The sequence below is a fragment of the Brachyistius frenatus genome, unplaced genomic scaffold, assembly GCF_029030835.1.
Source record: "Brachyistius frenatus isolate BFR_SWC_R1_liver_20210118 unplaced genomic scaffold, ASM2903083v1 Contig_33, whole genome shotgun sequence".
Classification (NCBI taxonomy): domain Eukaryota; kingdom Metazoa; phylum Chordata; class Actinopteri; family Embiotocidae; genus Brachyistius; species Brachyistius frenatus.
The window spans coordinates 1,317,501-1,343,233 of record NW_027210632.1 but is presented as its reverse complement, the minus strand read 5'-3'; the positions used below and the strand labels follow the sequence as shown (position 1 = coordinate 1,343,233).

Sequence of the window (25,733 nt, the reverse complement as noted above, 5' to 3'; positions counted from 1 at the left end):
AAGCTAGTGTATTCTTCTTGGTCCTATCGCTGTTCTTGTCAGATTTTGTTGACTGGAGCTCTACTTGTACATTTTTCTCCATGCTACACACTCTTGTTTAGCATCCAACTACAAACAGAGCGGAGTCTAAATAATTAAGTCTAATAGGTCTAATTAAAGTTCAAAGTATCTGCACTCTCCCTTCTTCCTGCTCCATCCCCAAGGCTGACATCAAATAAATAGATAGTCTTCGTGAAAACATTCGCAACAACAATGTGCATCAAGCTCGAGATCGTGTTTGGTTGGAAAGATGGCGCAATAGTTGCTTATAGGCCAATTAGAACATTTGAATATTTCTGTCCTCTTATGATACCTGGCAGCATACTTTGTATTATTCAGCATGGCAGTAGCTCGATGTTGTTGTTTTTTTTGCTCTGACCATCTGTCACCTCTCTCTGCCTGATAAATGCATGAAAGTGAACTAAACAAAAGTTGCAGCTTTCCGTTGGAACTTTCTGGCCAATGCCAGATATTTCGAGGTCAAGTTTATTCCCTCACTCTTGTCTCCGAGTGTCTTTTGAAACTTGTAGAAGTTAGGATTAGTTTCACTGGGGAGCACCCAGCCTTGTTTCTACACGAACTAAGCACCATGGCGGGTGATGATGATGATGATGATGATGATGATGATGATGATGATGACAGGATGTCTGTATGGGTTTATGCTGCACATGCATGTGAGAGCACCAGTAACAGGAAACGAAACTCTGCATCAGTCACCAAAGCGGAAACACTTCGCTGCTGCATTTCCACCTAAAAAGCAGTTAATACCAAACCTGACTGCCTAATGTCCCAGGAAATACACCTTCGCAGAAAGTGTTCTTCTCGTGTGAGTACTTGAGCTTTATTGGATTCAGTAAGTGGTTGTTTGTGTGACTCGTCAGCTAAAACTTCACAGTTGTGAAGGTCCTACCTCTGCCTGCTTGATCTTTCACGCATGGTTGATAGGCAGCAGCGACAAGCTGTCCGATGAGCTACATGAAATATAGAAAAAAGGAAATCCTTATGTTTAAGAAGCATAATACTGTATGTTTGGCTATTTTACTTATAAGATACATTGCTCATTGAAATAGTTAAGAGCTATTTCTGTCAATCATCCACTAATAAATGGCAGAAACAGCATTTTAAAACCATTTATGTTGGCCAGGAGACATTAGGCTACCTTCCACAGCCTGGTGTCAATGCATGACTGTGATTGGCTGGCTTAGTGAGTGTGACCTGTGTGACCAACAGTAACCTCCAGCTACTACAGGTCATTAGCAGAAGATTACTCGGAGAGACACAGACACTCGCATGCAGTGTTAGGCTCGTACAGGGGAGTTTGTAAAGCTACTCACCCTTGGCTAATGCATGCAGTAATAAACAAACACTTTTGTCTCGTGTGTGCTGGGACATTGTCGTTTTGTTTTGTTTTCTCTCTCTCTCTCTGTGTGTGTGTGTGTGTGTGCGTGTGCGTTCATAGCTTGCCGCTCTGTTGTTATATTGTATAACTGCATCAGCTTCTCTTGCTGGTGTTAGCAAGGACTTACAATCAGGCAGAGGTGGATGGAGTTCTCTTTGTGCAGAGCCAAGCAGATGACTCACGAGGGCTGTTGTGTGTGTGTGTGTGTGTGTGTGTGTGTGTGTGTGTGTGTGTGTGTGTGTGTGTGTGTGTGTGTGTGTGTGTGTGTGTGTGTGTGTGTGTGTGTGTGTGTGTGTGTGTGTGTGTGTGTGTGTGTGTGTGCGCTTCCGTGTCCCCACAGTAACATTCACAGTGATCAGACCTTGAGCTACCCCCCTCCCCACCCTGTCCTCTCTTTTCATCATTTCATCCTGCTGTTTAAGATGTTGTGGATGAAACCTGCCTTTGGAAATGCCTAAAAAAGAAAATAAATTGAATGGAGGTGGGCTAAAGAGCACTGCAGTGAAAGGAGGCAAAGACTAGCATGGCAAAAGTAATGTACTCTTAAATAGGGGTTTGCTTTGTACAAATAAAGCGGATGTTTTGTGAATATTGATCCTCATTTGCAGACTGAACAGAGGATTATTTATTTATTTATTTTTTACGCTTCTGGGATTTTTCAATGGCGCTACGATTCAAAATGTCCATTTCCAGGGTTGTTTTCCGGTGTTGCATCAAATGTTTTCATCGGCCATCGTTGCTATGGCTAGATTTTATAGTAGGTGACCACAGGTAGTTTGAGCTCACTTGTGGCTGACTGGGCTGTTGACTCGTACATGCTTGTAGGCGGACTCAGCTGGTTATTGTGGGAACAGATTGGATTGTGACAGGTGTTTTGACAAGTGAAGGGAAGCGTGTATTAACCTGCCACTCACCATGCTTCCACTCACCCCTCAGGGAGGAAATAGAAACTCACCAGTGAGGTCTGTAATTTACCATGTGGGTGTATTGTGTGGAAATGCAATATTTGCTGCAAAAATATTAGTTCATGCCCAAAAGCCTCTCACTGCTTCTTACTTCAGTTAACCGCATCCATTTCCATGATCACGCCTCTTTGTTGTGTCTTAGCAATGGAGGCAACCTGAAGTTCAGCGTCTTCCCTGAGGACACTTAGACATGTGGATCCGGGGATTGAACCGTTGACCTTCTGATTAGTGGGCGACCCGCTCTACCATCTGAGCTACAGCCGCCTTTACGCCGAAACAGCCTCTCTCTCTCTCTACCACTGCCGCCGCTCCAGCTATGGAAATTCAATTAATAAGGTCAACGGAAGGTGAAAGGATGTGGTTGTCGCATCTCTGTGTGGAGGCCAAAGCGGAGAGCAAAAACACTGACCAGGTTAGAAAACCAAGAGCATCAAAGGGTAGAATTGGCATATGTTACATGATATGTCATCCTCGGGGACTTTAGGTTAAAGTGAAGAGGATGTCTGCAGCGCTCATAGTGCAAGCCTGAAGATGTCTTCCAAAATCACACATTTAACAGTTGGAGCCATCACTTTTTTTTTTTTTTTAACAGCTAAAAAAAAAAATGGTTTAATGATTTATACTTAAAAACTTTTCTTAGTTTTATAAACGTTGCCAGTAAACATGAGTTTCTACATGATGACGTGTTTTGGACTGCAGCTATGAATTATTTCCATGACCAATAAATCTGCCAATTCTTTTCTCAATCAGAGATTATTTCTCTATGTATACGGCTAAAACTTTTGAAGAAAGGCTATTACATTTACCTACAGCCCAATGCTACAAAACCCAAAGATTGTCAATTTAATATAATGTTGAGACACGGAATGCAGAAAAAAACTCCCATTTAATAAACTGGTACCATGAAATATTTGTCATTTTTGCTTGTAAATGTACTAAAATGATTTATCCAATATCAAATTTACAGACATATCAACGGATCAATTATTTTTTTTTTGTCAATTATTTGGATTTCTGCTCTTGGATTTCAAGAAGTCAGACACACAAAGTAACCCCCAATATACTGTACATCTCTTTCACAATGAATGAATAAACATAAGGAATACAGATCAGTTTCCACGTGTGATAACACGGCAGGGCGTACAAAACAAGTATTCATGTATGTTTTTGCAATTATTCATCTTATTCTTTACAAGTACAGCCACCATAAACAAAATATAAGGGTGATGCCTCTTCGTCAGCTCCTGTCTATTGTTTCGTCTACCACAGGGTTGCCGTCCGCCATGTTAAGGTAAAGCCCAGGTGCGCGGTGTTGACCATGCTAAAGCGCCTGGACAAGATCCGCTTCCGAGGCCCCAGGACGAGAGACGACTTCCCGGATCTGGCTGAGTCGCCACCCGCCTCTGACAACGAATGTAGCGACGACATGCAGCTGAAGCCCAGATCAGCTCTGCGAGACACAGAGGACATCTTGCGAGACCCTGTGAGTGCTCACTAAGCATATATGTATATGCTCGGCCCTTTTTCTTATCTTTCTCCTTGTGCTTCTCGTCACTACTGACTAAATGAATAGTTATCTTATTTTGTCCCATGTTAACCTTGACTGGCTTGGGCGAACACATATGGCAGCTTTCTTTTTTTCTTAATGTACTCGTGAATTATTCCTCTTAAAAAAAAAAAAAAAAGATGCACTGACCTCAGCATGATCAAGATGAAGGCAGAATGATGCGGGGGGGGGGGGCTCGTCATGATAAAAATAACACGGAGGTGGTGACAAAGGTAAAGATTTTCCAACTGTGGACATGAGGTAAAGATGGCAATCAGCAGCACACAAGAGCGGAAAGAGTGAAAGCAGTGGTGAGATGGACTGATATTAGATAGCAGGAAGGGAATGAAAAAATGGGAGGAGAGAAAAGATTAAAGTGGAGAAAGTGATGACAGTGGCAAGTGGACAGGAATTTAGCCTCAGAAGATTGGACTCCCGAGATGTCCAGAGCAGGAGACATGGACAAAATGATGAGGAAATTGTGACGAAGGACAAACTCAAATCTGTGGCAGATCATGTTTTCTGATATTTCTTCCTCCGCCCTCGACACCGTTCGTGTTTTATGATGTCTGACGTTTTCCCTCTTGTGACTAAACACACCAGTATTGTCATCGTCATCATGCACATGCACTGATTGAAAGATACCCGGATTACGTACACAGGATTGGGCACTGGATTGTGTCGCTTCCTGAATGAAGACCCAGAGAATCTCTGTCCTCCTTTCCTTTTTTTCTCTGTTTCCCTTCAAACAGGCAGCTGATTTAACTGTTACATGGGCGTCTTTTTGAGTATTGGATCCCACTGAAACCGCTTAACGCCTGCTAGCAGATGAGCAATCTTGAGCAAATGAGTGGTCTCGCTGACAGCCCCTTAAACATACTCTGTATGCACGTGCAACAATTTGTCAGTATATGAGCTTATGTTTTCGTGTGGGCTTTTGCGTGTGCGCGCGCGCGTGTGTGTGTGTGTGTGTGTGTGTGTGTGTGTGTGTGTGTGTGTGTGTGTTTGTTTGTTTGTGAGCAGTGGTGTTTGCCTGTGTGGGTACCAGCCCACTGGGAAGGCATCGCCCACATCACAGTACTGATGAGTCACACTCCGGAGCCCCAAAATAGACCAAGCTAGCTCTTATCCCTACTGGGACACACACACACACACACACACACACACACACACACACACACACACACACACACACACACACACACACACACACACACACACACACACACACACACACACAGAGGAGGCAGGCACTTTTCTCCCACAAACGATGCCATCGCGTTCTTTATGTAGAAACTGTCACTACTTAGTGGAAATCTCATCTTCCCTGCGTACTTCCCTTTGTAGATGTCCGCTGGCACACCGGAGCCCACCCTGACTGCGATGATGTCGGCCTCTTCACCCTCTAGGACCAGATCACATGACCTGGGTCTAGACCTCACCTTCATTACCTCATCTGTTCAGAAGAGAACAGAGTGTGCCCTCAGGCTTCAGAGTACATGCCCTGATACTTTTTGACAAACTAGCCTGTGTCATCCATATTAAATAGGCCTAATGTCATTGGGCAGATGGTGTTCAGTCACTGCACGACGAGTGCCTGAGACCTCGCTGGCCTCTTCTTTTCCGACTAGATCAAGCGACTTCCTCAATTATGTGCCATAATTGATATATTTTACTTATTCATGTGTGCAGGAGGGTGATTGAAATTTAAATCTGCTGTGTAGCTGCAGGTGTGGCCATGTTTTCAAGCATCACATGCAGAAGAAGAAAAGCTCAAGTTTAATGGACAGTTGACTGTTTTTGACAATTTAAGACTTCAAATGTCACCGCTTGGAATTTCATAACCCTTAGCTGGTATCTTTACCTTGATTGGATCAATTGTTAATGCACATTAAAAAAAAAAAAGAATGAGTACCCCTATGTAAAATGTTAATTTACTCCATATTTAAATATCTAAATACTATTTTTTCCAGCAGGATATGTGTACATTTTAATACCATCAGATTAATTTTTAATAAATGTAGTCTGTGAACGGTGCAGTGTCCTGTATTTGAAATATTAAAATGCCAAACAGCTCTTCAACCTCCCATTTGATGCAGAAATCTGCTCTGTAACTAGTTATGAATACTTGAGCCTGTAATCATACCCTTGGGATTTAAAATCAGGTCTCTTATCTCTCTCAGTTTCATTGTGAGGGATAAAGATCAATTCTATAATGGCAGAAAAATCCCAAAACAATTCCCCATTGTAATCGCTTGGGATTACACTTCTACGTTGTAATCTTTCTGCTTTGAAATGTTCCAAACGATTCACAAAGCCACAAGTTATCTTTCAAAGGTTTTGACTTGGTGTCCACTGCAGAAGGCAGAACACATAGGTTTCAATTTTCCGGCCGACTTAATGAAGAGCTTTTAGATTGCACCGTTGAAGCTGATGCTGTTTTCGTTGGTTTGCTTTACTGCTGTGGAATTCACTCCGGTGGTTTTGATTTTTTTTCTGTGGTAAGAGATACTGTACTCACTTTTAAACCGTCTTTTCTTTTTTCTTCTCTTCTTTTCTTTTCTTTTTTAGCTACCATCTTATTTCAGACAGTTTCCAGAATGACAGGTTAACAGGAAATCAAGCAGTAGAGTAGAAAACAGGATGTGTGGTTTCCCTTCCAGAAAAACAAAAGTGAAAGTAGAATAGGCAGTATGGATTATATACCAAATATTGGTCGAGGAGAGTTTAACTGCATTATCTTCTTACACCATCAGCTTTCATCCCCCTTGTCTGCATTTGTATGTGGATTTCCCAGAAAATCTGCTTTTATGCGATGCCATAAGATGAACAAACTATAGTCACAAATTGCACTGACTTTTTTTTACGTAACATTTTCTAGACATCTTCACTGGCACACATTTACACAAATGTTCATCAACAAGTGCTGGTATACTTGTGTTGTCTGTCAGTGTCCATTGTCCAAGAGTGTTTTTGTAGCTGCCAGAAACCTCCGTTAATTGTCTTGTTTATTGGACGCGGTAGATCAAAAAAAAAAAAAATCCCACCAGCAGCCTGCTTGATCAATAATCTGCCAAACATTAAGAAAGTGTCTGGTGACGTGTTTATGAGCCCAGATCCCACCCTCTGTCTTTTTCTCCTCCTGCCGTGAGGCTTTCGCTGAGCCTCGTGAGAGAGTTGCAGGCTTCAAATGCCCACAACAACCGAGACGGAGTAGTATGTAAAAAGCATGCGAGTTCCCAGGAGCTGTTCTCTGGGGTGGACTGGGATATTTTTGTGTTTGTTGTGGAGCGAGTCGACCTTGCAAATCATGACATGTTCTTCTAGAAGCATGACAGAATAGCACGAGGAGAAAAGTGACCAAAAGGAGATGTAAACCAGATAGACAGAGGAGCTCTATGGACATTTAGGGACAATTTAACATAGTTAAGTATAGCTATGATATAGTTATGATCATAGTTATGATTGAAGTGTGAGGGGTTGGTGTGAAGCAAAGTTCAGGAGCTATTGATATTCCAATAATAATGATGCTTTGACATTAGGTGGGGATTTTGCATACATTGTATGGTCATTTCTGCTCTGCAGCATGCTTCGATAAAATATTCAGAGCATGTAAATCATGGAATCGGCACAATTTTTTTTTTTTACAGCAGGACACGGTGAGATTCCTCAGCTCACATCAGCCACACTCATGAAAGAGGGAGAGGGGGAACACTATAATTAATCAGCCGATAATCGTCCACGGTGACGTCAGGGTTTGACCTACTTTTGATAACCAAGAGGTTCTGACTGAGAGTACATGACTGCATAAGGCATCATTAATGTGTTTATCGTTGGATTGACACAATAAAGAAGCAAAGCTGATAAAATCCAAACCACGGAGAATTGCAGCTGAGCATTCATAATGCATCATAACCTCTTTTCACTGCTTCTTGCATCTCCTCCATGTCTTCCTCATCTTTTCTGCCTCTTTCGTGCTCTTTTTTTTGTTGTTATTCCCCCTTTTTTTTTTTATCCTTTTAATTCCCATGCCCTCTTCCTGTTTCTGTTTTTTCTCTCTCAGTCAATGTTCTTTTCTTTCTTTTTCATGACACACTTCCAGAAGAGGCTCTCCTTTGTTTTCTTTGAAGTGCTTCTTTATTTAGGGATGCTGTCTCCATCTCTCTGTCTCGCCACCCTTCTGTCTTGTTCGACTGTGGCTCTCTCCGGAAGCTCATTTTTCTGCTGTCTCTCTCTCTCTCTCTCTCTCTCTCTCTCTCTCTCCCTCTCCCTCCCCTTCCCCTTCTCTCTCTGTGTCTCTTGCAGAGAGCACATCAGTAAGTGACAATGCAGTCTGTCTATGCAGGCACACACAAACGGTGCTGGTTGCTATCGGGGAGAAGCTGCTGCAGCCCTGTGTGTATGTGTGTGTGTGTGTGTGTGTGTGTGTGTGTGTGTGTGTGTGTGTGTGTATCAGGAGTCTCTTAAAGAACCCTCGCTGTAGTCGAGCAGCAATGCTCAACCTGCAGTGCTCATCATCCGCTAGCACAGCCGTCTCTCTCGTCCTCTCGCTCTTTCCTTTCCTCTCACCCCATTGTCCACTCACCCTTTTCCCTCACACTTTCTCCCTCACAGTCCTCATCCTTCAATCATTGCTATTCACTTCGCTCATCCACAGACAGGCGTTGCGTGTCAGGGTTGAAGCCCTTAGTCAGTGGTGTTTGAGTCATCAGTGCTGCTGTAGTCAGAAGAGGGGAATCTCCTCTTTTTCGCCTCCCTCCTCCTTTCTTGCTCCTGCTGGACTTAAACCGGGAGAGGACATATTAGTGAGTCATGGCACCATGTTAGATCATATGGGATATCCCGGCTCGTGTTTTTTTTGTATGTATTTTGTGTCACGTGCTTGGTATTCTAAAGCCACACCTGTTTTTCTTTTGTCTTTTTGTGAATGGAAATGTTTGTGTGTGTGTGTGTGTGTGTGTGTGTGTGTGTGTGTGTGTGTGTGTGTGTGTGTGTGTGTGTGTGTGTGTGTGTGTGTGTGTGTGTGTGTGTGTGTGTGTGTGTGTGTGTGCATGGAACCCTTATATGTACACCCATGTATGTGCTGTATGCATGAATGTGTGTGCACGCGTGCATAGGCTGGTTCGGGGTCGCCAACTATGGCTGCAGCCATCCAGGACTTCCAGAGATCGGAGTCAGACCGACTCAATGAAGTCAAAGGTCACTTGGAAATTGCCTTATTGGAGAAACATTTCCTACGTGAGTATGCACACACAACATTAGGTGTAGATCATCGAGTATCTTTCTGTCAGTCAATCGCATGGGTGAACACTCTAATCATGTTGTTGGGTATATGGCTAACCATGTGCTTGAAGGAAATCTCTGTTGTTTACTGGTATTTTGATGTCCTTCAAGGGGTAGCCTTGTCTTTCCTATACTGCCTGAATCACTCTGCCATAGTAAAGCCCTGCACATGCAGCACTCAGCTCATGGTTATACAATATATGTATTTGGCAAGATTGTTTGCAGCAGTAAGAGCACGAAAGCAACAGAGTGAGAGTCAAGTGTCTGTAGAAATGCACTGGTGACTTTGTGTTGTGGAGATATTGCCTCCTTCAACAATGTCTGATTGTGTACCAAATGTAGCAGAAGCTGTCTCTATGTGACGAGACGATTTTCGTTGAACTCAGTTTTCGTTATAATGAAAATCTGCTCAACAACTCTTGCTGATGCTTACTGATGTCTCATTACTTCAGAAATAAAAAATGTTGTAGTGTCACAGTGAACACACTTTTAGATGCACAACATTCAGTAACTCTTGCTAAGGTTGAATGCACTTATTGTTGCTTCTAAGCATTTGCCAGATTGAATGTAATGTATTTTTGACACTACATCGTAATGTGTGTCAGCTTTAAACTAGAAGCATCTTGTGATATCTCTGTCATCTGATACATTCAAACCACAAACTACAGTCAGGTTGTTGTTGTTTTTTTCACTGTTCTGGTTGCTGTGTATAGATTGATTCCAATATAACCATGAAGTGATAATATGTTGCTCAACTCAACCTATAAACTGAAATATAACGATGCATCTGGAAGCAGTACTTGGTTCCACTGCTTGCTATAATGGTTGCTATCATTAATTTGAATGACTTGGCTAATTACTACTATTATTATTATTATTATGCTGATTATGATTATCTAGTTTTTCTAAAGGGAAGTCAACTCCAAATGATGAAAGGAAAGCCAATTAGCATACAACATTGAACAAACTTGGTTAACTGTGCAATCTGATATTTAGAATAGGCAATAACTGACAGCGAGATCCTGTTTTGTTAGCTGTATGTTAGCAACCCTGAAATTACACTGGAAGCTTAATGGAAACAAGCAGCTGCAGCGCGAATGTTAATCAATTTACCATGCAACACCAGACAGGCACACTGTGAGGGGAAATTACCAAGCAGCAGTGATTATTAGTTCATTTTATTGTACCTTGTATAACCCTGCCATCCAGAGTGTTCAAAAAGGATTTTAATGGTATGGTCTAATTGCTGGCAAATGTTAAATCTGGTCACCCTACAGTTGAGGCTTAGTCATTTGACTATGAACTTTTTACAAAGCCTTCATTCACATTTCATGGTTTTCATCCGCACATATATTTTTCTCAGTTGCCATGGAGTTGGTTCCGTCACCCAGGGACCTTATTCTAACCCCCACTTACAGCACAACAGGTCAGTGTTAAGTTGTTTAATGTTGAGAAGATCATCTTGCACTTCCTCAGAATCCCTCTCCAATGTCAAACGAGGACAGACTATGCTGAATCAGCATCACATTTCCCTTACATGACTTGGCTGTTTCAAAACGTACCACAAACACTTTGAGATCTCTGTTAGTACAACCTGAAGACAGGACCCACACTTAAGAGGAAAACTGGATGGCATTGAGATTTAAAGAATTATTTGTCACATAGTAATATTTCTCAGTATGCAAGGACATGCTAGATGCTGTGCTAAGAGGTAAGTGACTAATAAGAGTATCAGTCCATGGTTTCTGGTTGGGACATGATGGGTTCGGAGGTCTGCTTTGTGTTAATGTTGTGTTGTTAGAAGTCCAACACATTTTTAGTTTCAGTTTCTTGACTGACTGCATAACCTTTTCATTCAGGACACTTCCTGACAACACAACCAACTCCGTGAAACCTGAGCAAACTATCTCCAGGTCTGTGACATGTGATTGAAAGCTAAAAAAGAGCAGTAAGTGGACCTTGTTGTGTTAAGCTATGAAGGTCAAAAATGAACGATCAGGCTTAAACTAAAGGAGTCCTTTGAAAATATTCACCAGATGTATGGCTCACACATATGATCCAGAATCATCTACCAAAATAATGGAACAACTGTAATGTTCTTTTATTGCATGTTTAGTGTATCTCAACGGTAGCATGAACATTTCTTTTGCAGAATCACTATTGACAAGAGTAATATCATTGTTCTACTAATGGCAGAAGTCATTGGAGGTTTTGGGATGTGTTAGATTTATCTGTAGAAATAATAATAATAATAATAAAAATAATAAAAAATGGGACAAGGGGAGAAAAGATAGGGTTTTGTGCAGAGGCAGGAATAAAATAGGTAAACAGGCTAATCTGAAAAAAAAAAAAAAAAAAAAGAAAGTGGATGAGGCCTATGCCGAGTCCACCCCCTCAACTCACTCACATTTTCAAGCTTGTCTAACCTGCTATCCGATAAAGGGGTAATGATTGTACTGTCCCGGTGCAGCTCATCCCGAGGTGTGCAACGGACTGTGAAGTCCCCGACACACTGTGTATGTCTATTGGAGAGAAAGTGAGAGACGGGGAGAGAGTGTGTGAAAGAGGATACCTCAGGCTATGTCCTCTCACAATGCCTGTGCCTGAGCTAAAAGGGCTGGATTCATTGTCACCCTGTCAGGATGCTAGCTAGATGAGCTTTCCTTTCATGGACCTCTTTTCCTTCATGTCTGCCATTTCCTAGCTTCCTCATTCCCCCCCCCCCTCCCTTCCTTATAAAAAAATGAACATCCTCTGGAGCTCTCTTTGCCTTTTTCTCTCCATCCCCGCTGAGCTGGTCTTTCAGATGCTGCCTGCCATTCCCTGCTCTCCTGTCTCTGGATCACTCTCGGCTCATTCATCCTCTCCTCCTCCTCCTCCTCCTCCTCCTCCTCATGCTTATGATTTCACTTTCCCTTTATGCTTCATGATTCTTGTAAATGTGACAAACACACAGTCAAGCAGGTGAACCAGCTGTGACAGCTTCATGAGCTAAAAGAGTTAAGAACAGAAATGTTGTTGTACCCAAGATGGCAGCCACTTGGGGATGAACCTTCCTACATGTGGCCTGTGTTTGATTAGGAAAGGGTACTAGTACCTCGAGGTCATGTTTTGATTTCTAGTTTTACCTCAAGGGCTTCATGGTTTTACTGCTGCTGCTTTCTTCAGCGCTTCTTCCCCATTCCTCTCTCACTCTCTGGTTATCCATTTCTCTCATGCCTCTCGATCTCTCGGCCCATCTCTGGCCTGTGTAATTGTACTTTGGGAACACTGAAGCATGACGATCCATTTGCACCTAATGGAGTCTTCAGCTCTCTGCCCTGTGCACGAGTTATTTTGTATTCTATTTCTACTTCTTTCTTTTGTACTCTCCTCTGCATTCCTGCCCTCATATGTATTCACAGAACAATAAACAATGGACTGCTGAGTAGATGTGAGTCCTTGTACAGTTTAACCTGCTACACAAGTGCTTATTCATCATTTTCTCAGTTATGTGTCGAGAATGAACCAACACAGACTTATATGCTTATATACAGTTTGTTTGTTAGTTAAATCTAATGAGATTAGTGGGGTGAAACAAAAGAGTCCTTGTAGCAAGACATTATGGATTTATGTGTTGCGTAATGGCTTTTCTGGAGCATTGGTAATATAGAACACCGACATGCTATACCGCGAGAGGGCTAGCCATAGTTTCCATATTGAAATGGTTTAGGAAAGCATGTTGTTTTTTAATACAGCTCTTAAGATTTCAGTCTTGGTTGATTTGATGACACCCCTGGTCACAGGAAGTGCAGTTTAATACGAAAGGCCCCAGAACTGTGGGCGTAGTCAACACCGTCCAGCCGCTTTCCTGTCGATCTTCCTTCATCAGCTAACTGTTGCTACACCTTCTTGTTCCATTACGCCCTGTAATATTTGTAACTGATCATCTGTTCGAAAAGTGAGCAGTGTCTCAGTTTTGAAGAACGACCGCCGTGAACGTTAACTATGGTGAGAAGTACTTTGAGTTCACTGTGACTGCTCCACAAGCCAGGTCACCGCTTACAGTATCACGAAGCAGCAATAGGAATTCTTCAGTTTGTATGAGCAGCAACCTAATACACAGGACATAGCATTTAGAGAGTGAGTATTAAACTGTGAGGCTGATATCAGTGGGACTAAATTAAATTTGCTTACACTTGATTACATGCACGCTTTATTTCCCATGAGTCTCTAATGTGTAGAGAGGCAATTTGGATCCAGCACAGAATGTACCACTCCTGCCCTAACTGTGAAAGCTATTATCTAGAGAGGTTGGATGGTTATTGTAGGAACAATGAGAATCTTCAGTTGAATAGAAATAAAAATGGAGGCAGGATTTCATTGAAAATCTTTTAAGCTTATAACTTGAAATATTGTAGGAAAAACGGGCATTGTTGTTCTTGCTAAAAGACATGTCATATTTTCCAGTTTGGGACAGTTGATGAGATGAACCAGGACACGGATTGTGATGCTTATGAGCAAAACTTTTGTCAGAAATAGTTAAATTAAAATAATAGTTAATTTAAGTCCTAAATCACTTGCAGTTAAGAGGACAATTTCATTCTTTTAAGGTCAGTGTTTACTAACAGCCAGCACATCCTGCTTATTAATGTTAAGTTACGGCAGTTGAGACCATCAGTTAAACATATGAAATATGGATGAGATCCACTTTCTCCGCTGCTCGCTTTTTTGCCTCTTCTCGTCTCCCGACTTTAATTTCAGGGTGCATTTTGTGGTGGAAATTAATGTATTCCCTTGTGAGAAATCAAAAGCATCTCAAGCTCACCGTCGTTTGAGTATTTATTACAAGATGAAATATGGAAAATTATAAGGGCGTACAAATCGTCAAACATGAGCCAAGCGAGTACCTCAGGTACAAACAGAGTCACAGGACACTTATTCAGCTGAATAGTTTTGGAGAGAGTTTCTACACTCGCGGAGAGTCCAGAAAGTCTGACCCCCCTCCTTGTGAGGTGAGCGGCCTTATATCCACGTCAGGAGGCGCCCTCTTCTTCACCCCTGAGGGCGCTCAGCATATACATCGATCATTGGTCAACTGCACATACGGACCGTGGATTCCAGTTGAGAAAGGTCGTGCGTGTGCCCCGGGGTAGAAAAACACTGCTGGACACAAACACGGATTAATTACATAGAAGGGACACGTGGTTTGGATATACCTGTTTTCCCTTGAAGAACGCACTGTTGATACAGGGACCTAAGGTCAGCTACAGATCAGTTACATAGGGTCAATTTTCCTCTGACACATTTCACCTCTAAATTCGCTGTGTGGTTTCTGTCACTGGGAAGGGGAAAAAAAAATTCACATTTTTGGTCTTTACAGTTTAAAAAAAAAACTGCAAGTGCAGTTTTAGTGTGTCTGTGTGAACTGTGTCAGTTTGGTGCTCATTATTCTAATAGTGCATCTGCATTTAACCCAAGAAATAATTTCTTGGATCTCTTTCATATTCAGAGTGAACTGAGCCGTGGGTGTATTTTCTCTCACTCTCTGACGTCTTTCTCTCCGCTGCCTAAAATAAAGCGGGGGCCCACGCTTTATGCTAAAACAAACACACTGCTGAAGTGTATTGTCTTTTGCCTTCACAGGAGGCACGAGTTTCCATTCCAGATGGTGTGTGTGTGTGTGTGTGTGTGTGTGTGTGTGTGTGTGTGTGTGTGTGTGTGTGTGTGTGTGTGTGTGTGTGTGTGTGTGTGTGTGTGTGGTTACAATGACCCATTGCGTCTTCCCTTGGCATTTGTTGTGATTGACCTGTGCTATTCCGAGGATGCTAAATTGGTTAATTTGTAACCATGTTTCCGGACGTGAGATCACATGGAAAATGGCTAACACACACACACACACACACACACACACACACACACACACACACACACACACACACACACACACACACACACACACACACACACACACACACACACACACACACACACACACACACACAGTATTACAGTTGTGTTTCCTCCAGTTTTCTTCTTCTTCTTTTCTCTCGCCTCTTCAGGTTCTTATGTATTCCCTTCCTTTCATCTAGTCCCTTCTCATGTTTGTGTTTATGCACACACACCCCACAACACACTAATCAGATTATTTTAAAGGACCAGCGCTCTCTTTTTATGTTTTCATCATAGGATAAATGCATAAGTAGATACATTTACCTTATTCTTGGTGGTTAAGTGCTGCAGGCGACTCGGTGTGTGTGTGTGTGTGTGTGTGTGTGTGTGTGTGTGTGTGTGTGTGTGTGTGTGTGTGTGTGTGTGTGTGTGTGTGTGTGTGTGTGTGTGTGTGTGTGTGTGTGTGTGTGTGTGTGTGTGGGGGGGGGGGGTGTAAGCTAAGCTTACGTTATTCAAGTAAGAGAAGCGGTTCACTTTTGGTAACTAGTTATGGTGATGTAATGGACTTTATTAGGCCACGTTTTGAGATGTCCCCACTGAGACTGCAATGTTACATTTTAAAACACGAGTTTGAGTATTTTGAAAGCAGTAGGTCCTGATTATATATGTATATGAACTATCCGCATTAACAAGAGGTACTCCCTGTCGACTACTTTTTGGCCAAGTTCTACATGTGTGCATTATCATTGTTTCGAGGCAAGCTGTGAAAAACACTAATATTACAAAGGTTTAACTTCAAAATAAGATCAACGAGATTACGTTCAACCCAAAATGTATTTGTCAACTATCTGATGTTTTTTTAATACAGTGGTAGATATCCTTTTTGGAATTATTAGTATCAAGTCATTCTGCGCAATGTTGTAATTAAAAAGATCTGTCTAATGGAGATATTAGATAAAGATTAATTAATGAATTTGATGAAGAATTTGACAAATGGAAAAGCAAAGGCATACTTTCCTGTGATATATTTTTTTCAACACATTCTGTGTCATTTAAGAAAATGTATAGAATGACTATACATATTCATACTATTAAAAATGAACATTTAATTTTTTTGCCATTTTGCCTACCCTAGATAATGACATTAATATATAATGTTGTCAAGTGTTACAATACTGTGGTTCCTGGTAGGTATAATAGTAAAACAAAAAACAAAACAAAAAAAATGGACTGGATGGACAATTTCAAATACTAACTATTAGGTTCCAAGTTATTAAATGATCAACTGGTTACACATATGTTCACTCTGTGCACACTGACCAGCTTCATCTACTATTCTGCAGAGCTATGTAAAGTTGGAGCTTTACAGCAGCAACCACAGAGGACACAAACAATGGCAGTGCAGATTATATGTGTTTTAGCATAGAACTGTATCTTCCTGTGCTTCTGTCTGCACATACCGTATGCCAGGATTAACGACGAGCACTCGGGGAACAGTTTCCTTGAGCGATAACCCTGTGATAGTTCTATGATTATTGTTGTAATGGATGTAAAAGCAGAAAGATACATCAACTAGAGTCTGTCCTGTGGGTATCTGAGCTGTGCTGAACTGACCCTCCTCCTCGCAGTAAAATGGCAGAGGGTTGTGAAATCACCTCATGTCATTATATGAGCAGGCTTCAGCTGTATTTTCTCCCTTTCTCTCTCTGCCCTTGGTTCTCTCTCGCTGTAATTCGTCTTCTCTTTCCGTCCTATCACTGTCGTTCTTTCCTTGTCCTTGTGCCCTATTATTTTTTTTTTCCTCAGGCCTTACTTTTTTTCTTTCTTGGCTTGCAGATACTTCTAGCTTTTTCTATCTCTATTTTTTTTTCCCCTTTACAAAAGACCCAATATGTACTTGGAGCTGATAGAATACTGGCAAATAAAAAAAACACAAACACATGTAGCAATGTCATACACAAGCCAAATGGATAATCACTGTGAAGCACAGATGCACTGGATATTTTTTCTGTTGACATCCACCTAGTTCTGGCAGGCTAATGTGTGTACATGGTGTGGCGCGTCTATGTTCTCACATTGCACTGTGCAATAGACAGGCCCTCCCTTAATTGGGGTTTATTGGTTTTACCACTACTGGTTCCATAAAATTGGAAAGTACGAGATGCGTGTGTGTGTGTGTGTGTGTGTGTGTGTGTGTGTGTGTGTGTGTGTGTGTGTGTGTGTGTGTGTGTGTGTGTGTGTGTGTGTGAGGCTATCCTGCGTGAGGTCGTCTAATGAAGGTCACTGCAGGGGAACAGGCTATGCTTTGTACTCTACAGTGACCGGATGATCAATACAGTGTTCTAGCTGCTGCCCTACTTCACACCGGGCAGAGGAACACACACAGCAAGGGCTACACACAAACAGGCAGCAGCAGCAGCGTAACTGAAAGCTAATGCACCTAGAGATGAATTACATCAGTGATCCATGGCTTTCTCTAAAATACCAGTTAATACTTGATAATAATAATAATAATAATAATAATAATGATAAACTTTATCTGTATAGCACCTTTCATACAAGAAATCCAGCTGAAAGTGCTTTACAGCAAGAGAATTATACGGTGTTTGACATACAAACTGATATAAAGGAACATTTAAAAATATAGAAAAGAAATGAGATGCATGACAACAGATACAATTAAATGCAAATAAGAGTTAAAATGTAAAATAAGCAACATCCATTTTAAAGGTGCATCACAGTAGTCCAGTTGGCTAGAGATGAAGGCATGAATCAATTTTTCGGCATCTGTTTCATTTATAAACGGCTGCACCGTGGCTATGTTTCCGTTTCTCGTCATCCTTGTTAATGTGGGCCTTGAAACTTCGATCCGAGGTCTAAGATTACACCAAGACTTGTTACCTCTGATATTACCCAAGGAGTTAGTTGCCCCAGATCATTTTCTGCGATTTCTCTTTTTGTTTTGGGGCCGACAAGGAGGATTTCTGTTTTATCCTCGTTTCATTTTAGGAAATTATTGCTCATCCATTTATTTATCGCTAAAAGACATTCAGCGATGGAGCGCATAGCTGCATCATCATTTGGTTCAGAAAACCAACCTGATAAACCTGGCGTTACTGAAGAACCACCTTTAATAACAAGTACATGCCAGCTGCATATGTCAAACAGGATAGTAGGAACCCAGAGACGTGCACACACCCATCGTCAACCCACACAGGTGTTGTCACTCACGTTGCCTGATGGGCGCCTCACTCCCCGGTAAGTTGGGTTGCACCTGAGAGGGTGGTTCATTGTTCAGTGATATCATGTATTTCTCTGTGTAACTCATTTCACGTTTGACTTGTCATAGTAGAAACTAGCTATTAACATTATCCATGCCTGAGTTCTTTTCACATCTCCCAGTGTAAACTAGGACAATATGACAGTGAGTTATTGTTCCTTTCATTGCGGTGAAAATTTTACAAAAACAGACCAAATAACCAAAGTATGATTAACTTATCATTAAATGCAGTATTCAATTTAATGTTTTGGTCTTTGAAGCTGATTAAAATCTGCTTATCTCTTCCCCTGAAGTTTCCCTTAACAAATGGCGTTTGCTCGGTTTGCTAAGCTTTTTCCTTGAAACAAGCGATTCAATCACCAGTTAATATGACCCTCTGTAACTATGTGAAGACGGGCAGTATTTTGCAATATAAATTGTATAAAACTTTTTTTTGGTAAAGAACATGATATTGGTCTTTAAAATATGATTGTTAGAATTGTAGAAAAACAGTCTTGCAGTTTATGCCCAAATCTGATATTTACCTTTTTGCTGTCAACCTGAATTGTAGCGGCCCAGAAAATAGCTTTGATATGATCCAAGATTTTCTGCAGTTTTTCTGTTGGCCACAATAAAACATGCCAGCCATCAAAAACAGCCTCCAAATTGCAAAAAGCTGTGTTTTTCAGTTGTGACAAAGCAGTGCCGTGCTATATTGTGCCTTTGACAAGACAAGTTTGCTTTGTCTGTTTTGTCTTCAAAGATTTTCACTTAGATAAATGTCAGTTAAGTTTCTATTCATTGCTGAACAAGGTAACACAGTGATTGAGCCCACTGATGAAAACCTTTGCATTTATTGTATTAGGAACTGAACGAACTAGCTGGGTGCGGTGGCCACATTCCTGGGGGAAATCACAAGCAGTTATTAGTGCCTTGTTTTCATCACCCAGCAGTGGTGGTTCCATCAGAGGTTAGGCGGAGCTAAGACAAGAGGCTGGCTTAACAAAAAGTGGTGTGTTTTGTGTATTTTGTGTACTGATGAACTTGCATTGTTACGTAGGGGAAGACCAGGCTGCCAACTGGCTCACATATGCCACACTGTGATCTCTGGGAAGGGACGTCCAAAAACACAGCAGAGGAAAAAATGACAGTAAATGAAAAGTCTGCAGGCCTTTGCCTCATCACTCATTACTCATCCTGTGATAATGATTCATTCTCCTTCTATAGGCAGTTACAGTACACGCTGTAGGAGACACACACCTTTCACAGTGCCTGTAAATGTAGGCGAGCTCTGTTCTACAGGAAATAAAGTCACTGATGCAGAAGAGGTTCAAAAGCGGAGATTTCTATCATTGGGACATTTGAATTTGTGAAGAAGAGGTCGTGGTTAATGGACTTGTAATTGATGTAACCTTTGTGTGCACGCAGTTGGTACAGATATATCATTTTACATTTGCTTCCTTTATTGTCATCTAGTCTGTGCTGCAGCTCTTCCATTTGAATTTTGTTGTACCCTCATAGTGTTCGATAACATAGTGTTTAGTCATCATTCAGTGGCTGTATCAGAGTGAGAATGCAACAGGTGGCCATGTGGGTAGAAAGATGAAGTTCACCAAGTGGAAACTAACAGACTCACCAAGTACTGTATGTTTCCTGTCAGAGGGCTTCTAAGTGGGACATTGAATTGTGTATGGATGAAAGCAGTCCTCCAAGTCAACTGCAAGTTATTTCTCAAGAACCATTCATGTTGCCCTGAAAGTATTTGGTTCCTATTGCTGAGAGGAGGCGGCAGTCTTGACCAGATATCTGATGAAATAGAATCTGATGTGATTACTGTTCTCCAAACAAGCAGATGGTATCCTCCCTGCTGACAAAACATAACATTGGATTATAGAACATTGTTTATCTCTATTATTTATCGGTGCATATATTTCCTTAAACACTCAGTACAGTATACATACAGAGAAGACGGGTGTACTGTAGCCCCCCCCCCCCCCGCCACCCACTCACTGCTTGTCAAGGAGTCTGGCTCCATGCCATGTGAGCAAAGAGGTCAGTGAAGACAGCATGTCACAAGAAAGAAAGTGCTGTTTGTATGTTCCAGGGAGGAACTGTGAAGTCTGAGATTTAGTCATGAAGTCAAACTAATGTTGTCGAGGGGACTAAAGTAAAAGTAAAGTGAGTGAAATCTAGGTCACCCTGAGGTATCAGGGCCAGAGTGGAAGGAGGCCACTGAGAGGATAGAGAACTCTAGATAAAATATTTGTTCTTCAGTCAGTCCAAGTACAAACTGAACTACAGTGCAATTAATGCTGAAACCGAAATGAAAAATTGGAGCGAGACCTTTGAAAAATTAATATAGTAAGTCTTTGAATAAATCATTAAATGTAGTCATTGATGATTTGGTGCTGTAATTAATGCAGAACCACTTGTTAAGTGTTCGGCCATTTTTGTGCAACAGGGCTTCATTTCTAACACAAAGCTGAAACTGAAAACATGAAGTCTCAATTGACTGTACTACACAGAAATAGGTGGTGGATTAATCATGTGTCCTTACTGACAATTTAATGTAGACTTTTCTCAAACTTTCCTCTTGCTGGTGGTGGGCTTATATTGTTTTCTACACCCTCTCACCTCTCTTGTTCCTTGGTCAGTGCCTCAAATGGTGTGTAAACATCTGCAGATCGGCTAGACACCACAAAGCTCAACCTTTCTCTCTGGCCCAGTCAACTGCCTTGTGGCAAACACTGCAGTGAATGGGAACAATGAGAGGCCAATGTGAAGCAGCTGATTCTCTCCCTCTTTCTCTGTCTCTCTTTCTCTGAAACCCCCTCCTGCCCCCACCTTCCTTTTAATGAAAGGGGCCATTGTCTCTGGCCTGGATTGAAAAACTAGTACTTTTCCTTTCAGGTCTTAAAACACTTTGCCTGCTTAGATGAAAGTTCTTTGCGTGGTGCGTACAGTACTTGTGCACACTCCACCACACAAATGTGAACTTGCATGAACCAAAAACACAAACTAACACGTAACAAATCCTCACTGATATGTATCCACTCACACAAACCTGTAGTGATAAGTGTGTGTGTGTGTGTGTGTGTGTGTGTGTGTGTGTGTGTGTGTGTGTGTGTGTGTGTGTGTGTGTGTGTGTGTGTGTGTGTGTGTGTGCATTTCTCTGGCAACTCTAGTGTGCACAGAAATCTCAGATTCCAGGCCCTCTTAGTGTGCTGGCCACCCAGCAAAGCCCCACCTCTCTCCACCTCCGCTGCCTGCCCTCCTTCTCTTTTTACCCAGAGCCGGAACAGAGCAGCTCAGATCACTGACCATCACTACCTGGAGTGAGGCCTGTCACAGGAGTCTGTTGTGTTGCTAGTGATAAATTAGTACAGGGGAACCTGTCCCTGGTCGCTGCCTTGCCTCCGCAGCGGACATGTAAACATGGAGCGTGCACCTGAGCTATGATGGGCTTGGAGGAGTTTTTAGGCCTTCACTAGGCAGAGGGGGCTGAATGATCTGGGCCGGAAGAAAGCAACCTGCAGCCATGGCGCGATTTCAAGAAACGACCAAGGTGGCCACCCTGCTGTCCCGTTCCTGCGGGAGTGTCCCCGGGACTGGCCGAATGGAGAGACGTATGGCCATGTGCAAGATGGAGGACTGCACCTTTGACAGCTTTGAAATGCTTTACAGCGGAACTGTCAATAAGATCAAAAGCCATAAAAGTAACCTCAACCTCAGTAAGTTTGTCAGCTTCAAACTCACGAATTTAGGGGAAAGATCAGCTTAAGTATTTTGTAAACTGGAATACGACAACGAACAGGTCTTTTTTTTAAATCCATTTCATTTTCAGAATCTAATCAGCTGTTTTCAAAATATTTATTAGGATATAATCTAATGTGTGTAACTCTTATCAAATTGATTTTGTTTTATTGGGTTGAAAGTAGGGCTTCATATAAAGTCTGCACAGGAGCAAAAGTCGGTGCGATTAAAACTCTTGGCACGGCCAATCCCCTGTCTGTGTTACAGATACATGGTCCAGTTACCAGCCTTCATAATGGCCAAAGAGACCTTGTGATATGGTAACCCTGGATGAAGATTTATATACAGAAGACACCAATCCAATTTTAGAAGCAGAACCGGCGTGTTGACAGTATTATTAATATTCCTTCTGATATGGAGGGCCTCTGCGGAGCATGGAAAGGATTGTACTCTATCTTTCTTGGTCTGACACACATAGTGTGTCATGCTGTGCTGTATCACACACTTGTGGCCCCACTTTTAAAACAGTGCTATGGACTCTTGGAGTGAGGCATCTCTCCTTCTGGTGTGAGAAAGGATATGGTCAATGGGCAAGGAAGGAAACTACTGAAAGGAAATTTAGATTTAGATTTAGGATCCTATACACAGACAGTGGGAATGATAACACAAGTTAAAGTGAGGGAGTGGCTTTCAGTGTGGGGGCAGGAAGTCGGGGGGGGGGGGGGGTAGGGAGTGTATATCAGCATATCGGTGCAGTATAACCATAATGTGCTAATGGTAGTAAGAAAGTTGAGTCACCATATATGAACAATGACATGACTGAGATGACATTGTGTGGTTGAGACATCAGGTCACATGAATTTCAGATCCTGACATTTAAACTGGTCATCTATAGCTGCAATTCAAAACCAGGCACATTTATAATGAACCACCAATAAATCATAAAGAAAGACAAATCTTTGACATTGCTAATCATAATTTTGGTTTTAAAATAAGAGAATCAACCGTATTTAATGTGAAAGGGGTTACTAGTAGTGACAAACCTGCAGAAATGTCACCAGCAGTTGCAGTTTTGTGTAACTTTACAAACGGTTTTGGCATCTTTCAGCTCATTGTTTTAGATTAATGGCCCTTAAGTTTCATGGTCTTGTTAATAACTTGCGCAGTCGAGTGTTTGGCTGCTAAAATGCTAAAATTTCTGGAAGGAGTCGGTGGAAACCAAAACGGAGTGCGTCTTGGATTTCATTAAATCAAGTTGACAAAAACACAGGTCCAAAATAAAGCTTACATGGCTTCATGTCTGTTGGATGTGTACATAAGCTACTGTTTGCCAATATGTTTGTTATTTGTTTTCAACTTAATACAGTAGATATTCACTAATGTTGTTCACAGCTTGTTGCGCCCCTCAAGTAGCCTAATAACAATTAATACAAGTTTAAATTTGTTGCATTATATTCCCGTCTGTCTTGTTACTTTCGTTTTTAATCAGGAATGGGTCTCTGATTGCTACAGAACATTCGTTTGACACGAAAAACGATGTATTTACAAGTCAATTTTCCATGTGAAGTGTTGATATTGAGCTTCGTGTGAACTGATCCCAGTCTGCCTACGTTAACCACGGTGCGCTGCCGCTGCCGGTAGCCATTTGTCTAATTTTCAGTTTCCAGTTGTTTGTGGGTCTGGAACGGGGCTACACAGAGAGCATTAAGCTGCTTAGCCCACTGCAACATTTGGCCTGCCCCTTGTTTACTCGTACGCACATGCCGTCATTCTTTCTATCTTGTTTACAAAAAAAAATCCCACTGTACCATAAACACATTCTTGTGTTATCAGACCGGGATGGGGTTACTGGAAAACTTTGCCCATGGGGTTGAAAGTATGACAGGAGTCATATTACATAGATGGAGTAAGAGAGACAAGGATCACAGTTTATGTTATTCCTCTAATGCATCACAAAGATTAAAAAAACAAAAAACAGAACCTAATTGTCTTTAATGGCTCTTGCTAAAGCAGAAATGCCAGAGAAGAAGATCAGGGAGATACATTACACAAGACGTGGAGATACAGTATATGTCCTCTCTCAGGAAGCACACCCAGGGTGGCAGCCGATGCTTTAGCTGCAGGAGGTTTAGGCAATGAATGTTTTATTAGCGTTAATGGAAAGAGATAAAGGACAAGAGTGAGATATGAGATTGGGTGATGAGAAGAAGAAAATGGCAGCTAAGTTCTTGTAATATGATTCCCCTTCAGCCTGTATGATGAAATGATTTCAGGAAGAAGAAGGGGTGGCAGGCGATGTACATTTTAATTAATAAGGGGTGCTCACCTCTGCTTTTATCAGATCTTCACTGTCAGGACTGGAGGTGCCTTTTGATGAACGAGGTTACAACAGGATCCAAGATATTGATCTTGGAGCTCAGTGACACAGCGTGTACTTATCAGGGATTTTTTACCATTAGAGTGGTGCCACAGCAGAGTATAATGGAGCTTCACAAAGTTATCTTTTTAAGGAAAGCCTTGCTGTCAATCAGAAATATTTATCTTTGCGTTGACGGAGGATCCAATCCGTGCTTATGTCTGTTCTGGTTTTCGGCGTCTTTACGTGAACAGCTAATGCATGCAGGTATTGAACCGTTGGTGGCTGTGCACGTGTGCACACTTTTATTGCCTTCCCTCCTCCAATATTCATGTGTCCCTTTAGTCAGGGACAATAGCCTGAGAGGAAACAGTGCTGATGTTGCACCCCGGGCTCAGAAAGCCCAGATACCTAAAACCACTTCATGCTAAGAGCTGATTGACGAGGAGGAAGGATGGGGGACAGTTATAGGTGAAGGATATAGACGGAGGGAGACGTGAAGCGAGAGATACTCAAATAAGATTATCCGAGTTGGAAATAAAAGGGCAGTGTCTGAAATGCTGGATGAAATGTTTCCCATGAAATAAGTTTAAAATGCTTCCATTGACACTTATGAGGTTCCTTTTTCATGACCCTGACCGTTTGTGTTGCACTCTTTGGATCTACAAAATAGGATTTCTACTGATATCCCGTGTTTGTGCTGTGTTTTCCAGAGGAGGAGCTGAGGAAGCTGCGGGAAGAGACCAACGTGGACTCTCTGCGGCAGGAGCTGGAAAAAGAGCGGAGCAAGAGGATAGACCTGGAGCAGAAAATGAATGAAGTCCTCAAAACCAGGTGAGACAGGAAGACGGAGAGCAGAGGCACGACTTGGACGACAGGAGATGAGGACTAAATGTGCGAGACGGGAAGTAATAACGTGGAAAAGACAGGAAACGATTTGCACCATTTCAGCTCTGCAGCGTTTATCATGGGCGAAGCCGGATCATACGTGCGCGTGTGTGTGCGCGCGTGTGTCAGTTACAGTGCTGCCCAAAGTTTCTGTTATAAATAGAAGCATCAGCTGGGTAGGCGGAGAATTCCACACGGAGGTGTGGTTGTGTGTGTTTTGAGGGACGTGGAAAGAGGGAGGGAAAACGGACGGGAGTCACGCGCCTGTCTGAGTCGCCAAGTGCACGCTGTAGCAGAAGCTCTGCTGCTGTCAGGAAAATCCTGCGTCTCTCGGCACCTGCTGAGATCCCCCCCACCCCCCCGCCCTTTAAACC

General features: G+C 42.1%; 1 protein-coding gene across 5 annotated transcripts in view; it reads left to right on the top strand.

Moving 5' to 3' along the window:
* Nucleotides 1-25,733, top strand: part of gramd4a (GRAM domain containing 4a) — a 40,487-nt gene that overhangs the window by 2,804 nt on the left and 11,950 nt on the right. For 2 of the 5 annotated variants that reach the window (XM_069700270.1, XM_069700269.1), the window contains exons 2-4: nt 3,673-3,886; nt 9,067-9,187; nt 25,185-25,305. In XM_069700270.1, coding sequence (XP_069556371.1) covers nt 3,673-3,886; nt 9,067-9,187; nt 25,185-25,305 — 456 coding nt within the window. Of the gene's footprint in view, nt 1-3,672; nt 3,887-6,682; nt 8,755-9,066; nt 9,188-10,595; nt 10,659-21,684; nt 22,094-25,184; nt 25,306-25,733 lie in introns of those variants that run through there. The other 3 variants (XM_069700272.1, XM_069700268.1, XM_069700271.1) reach the window with 3 other exon arrangements.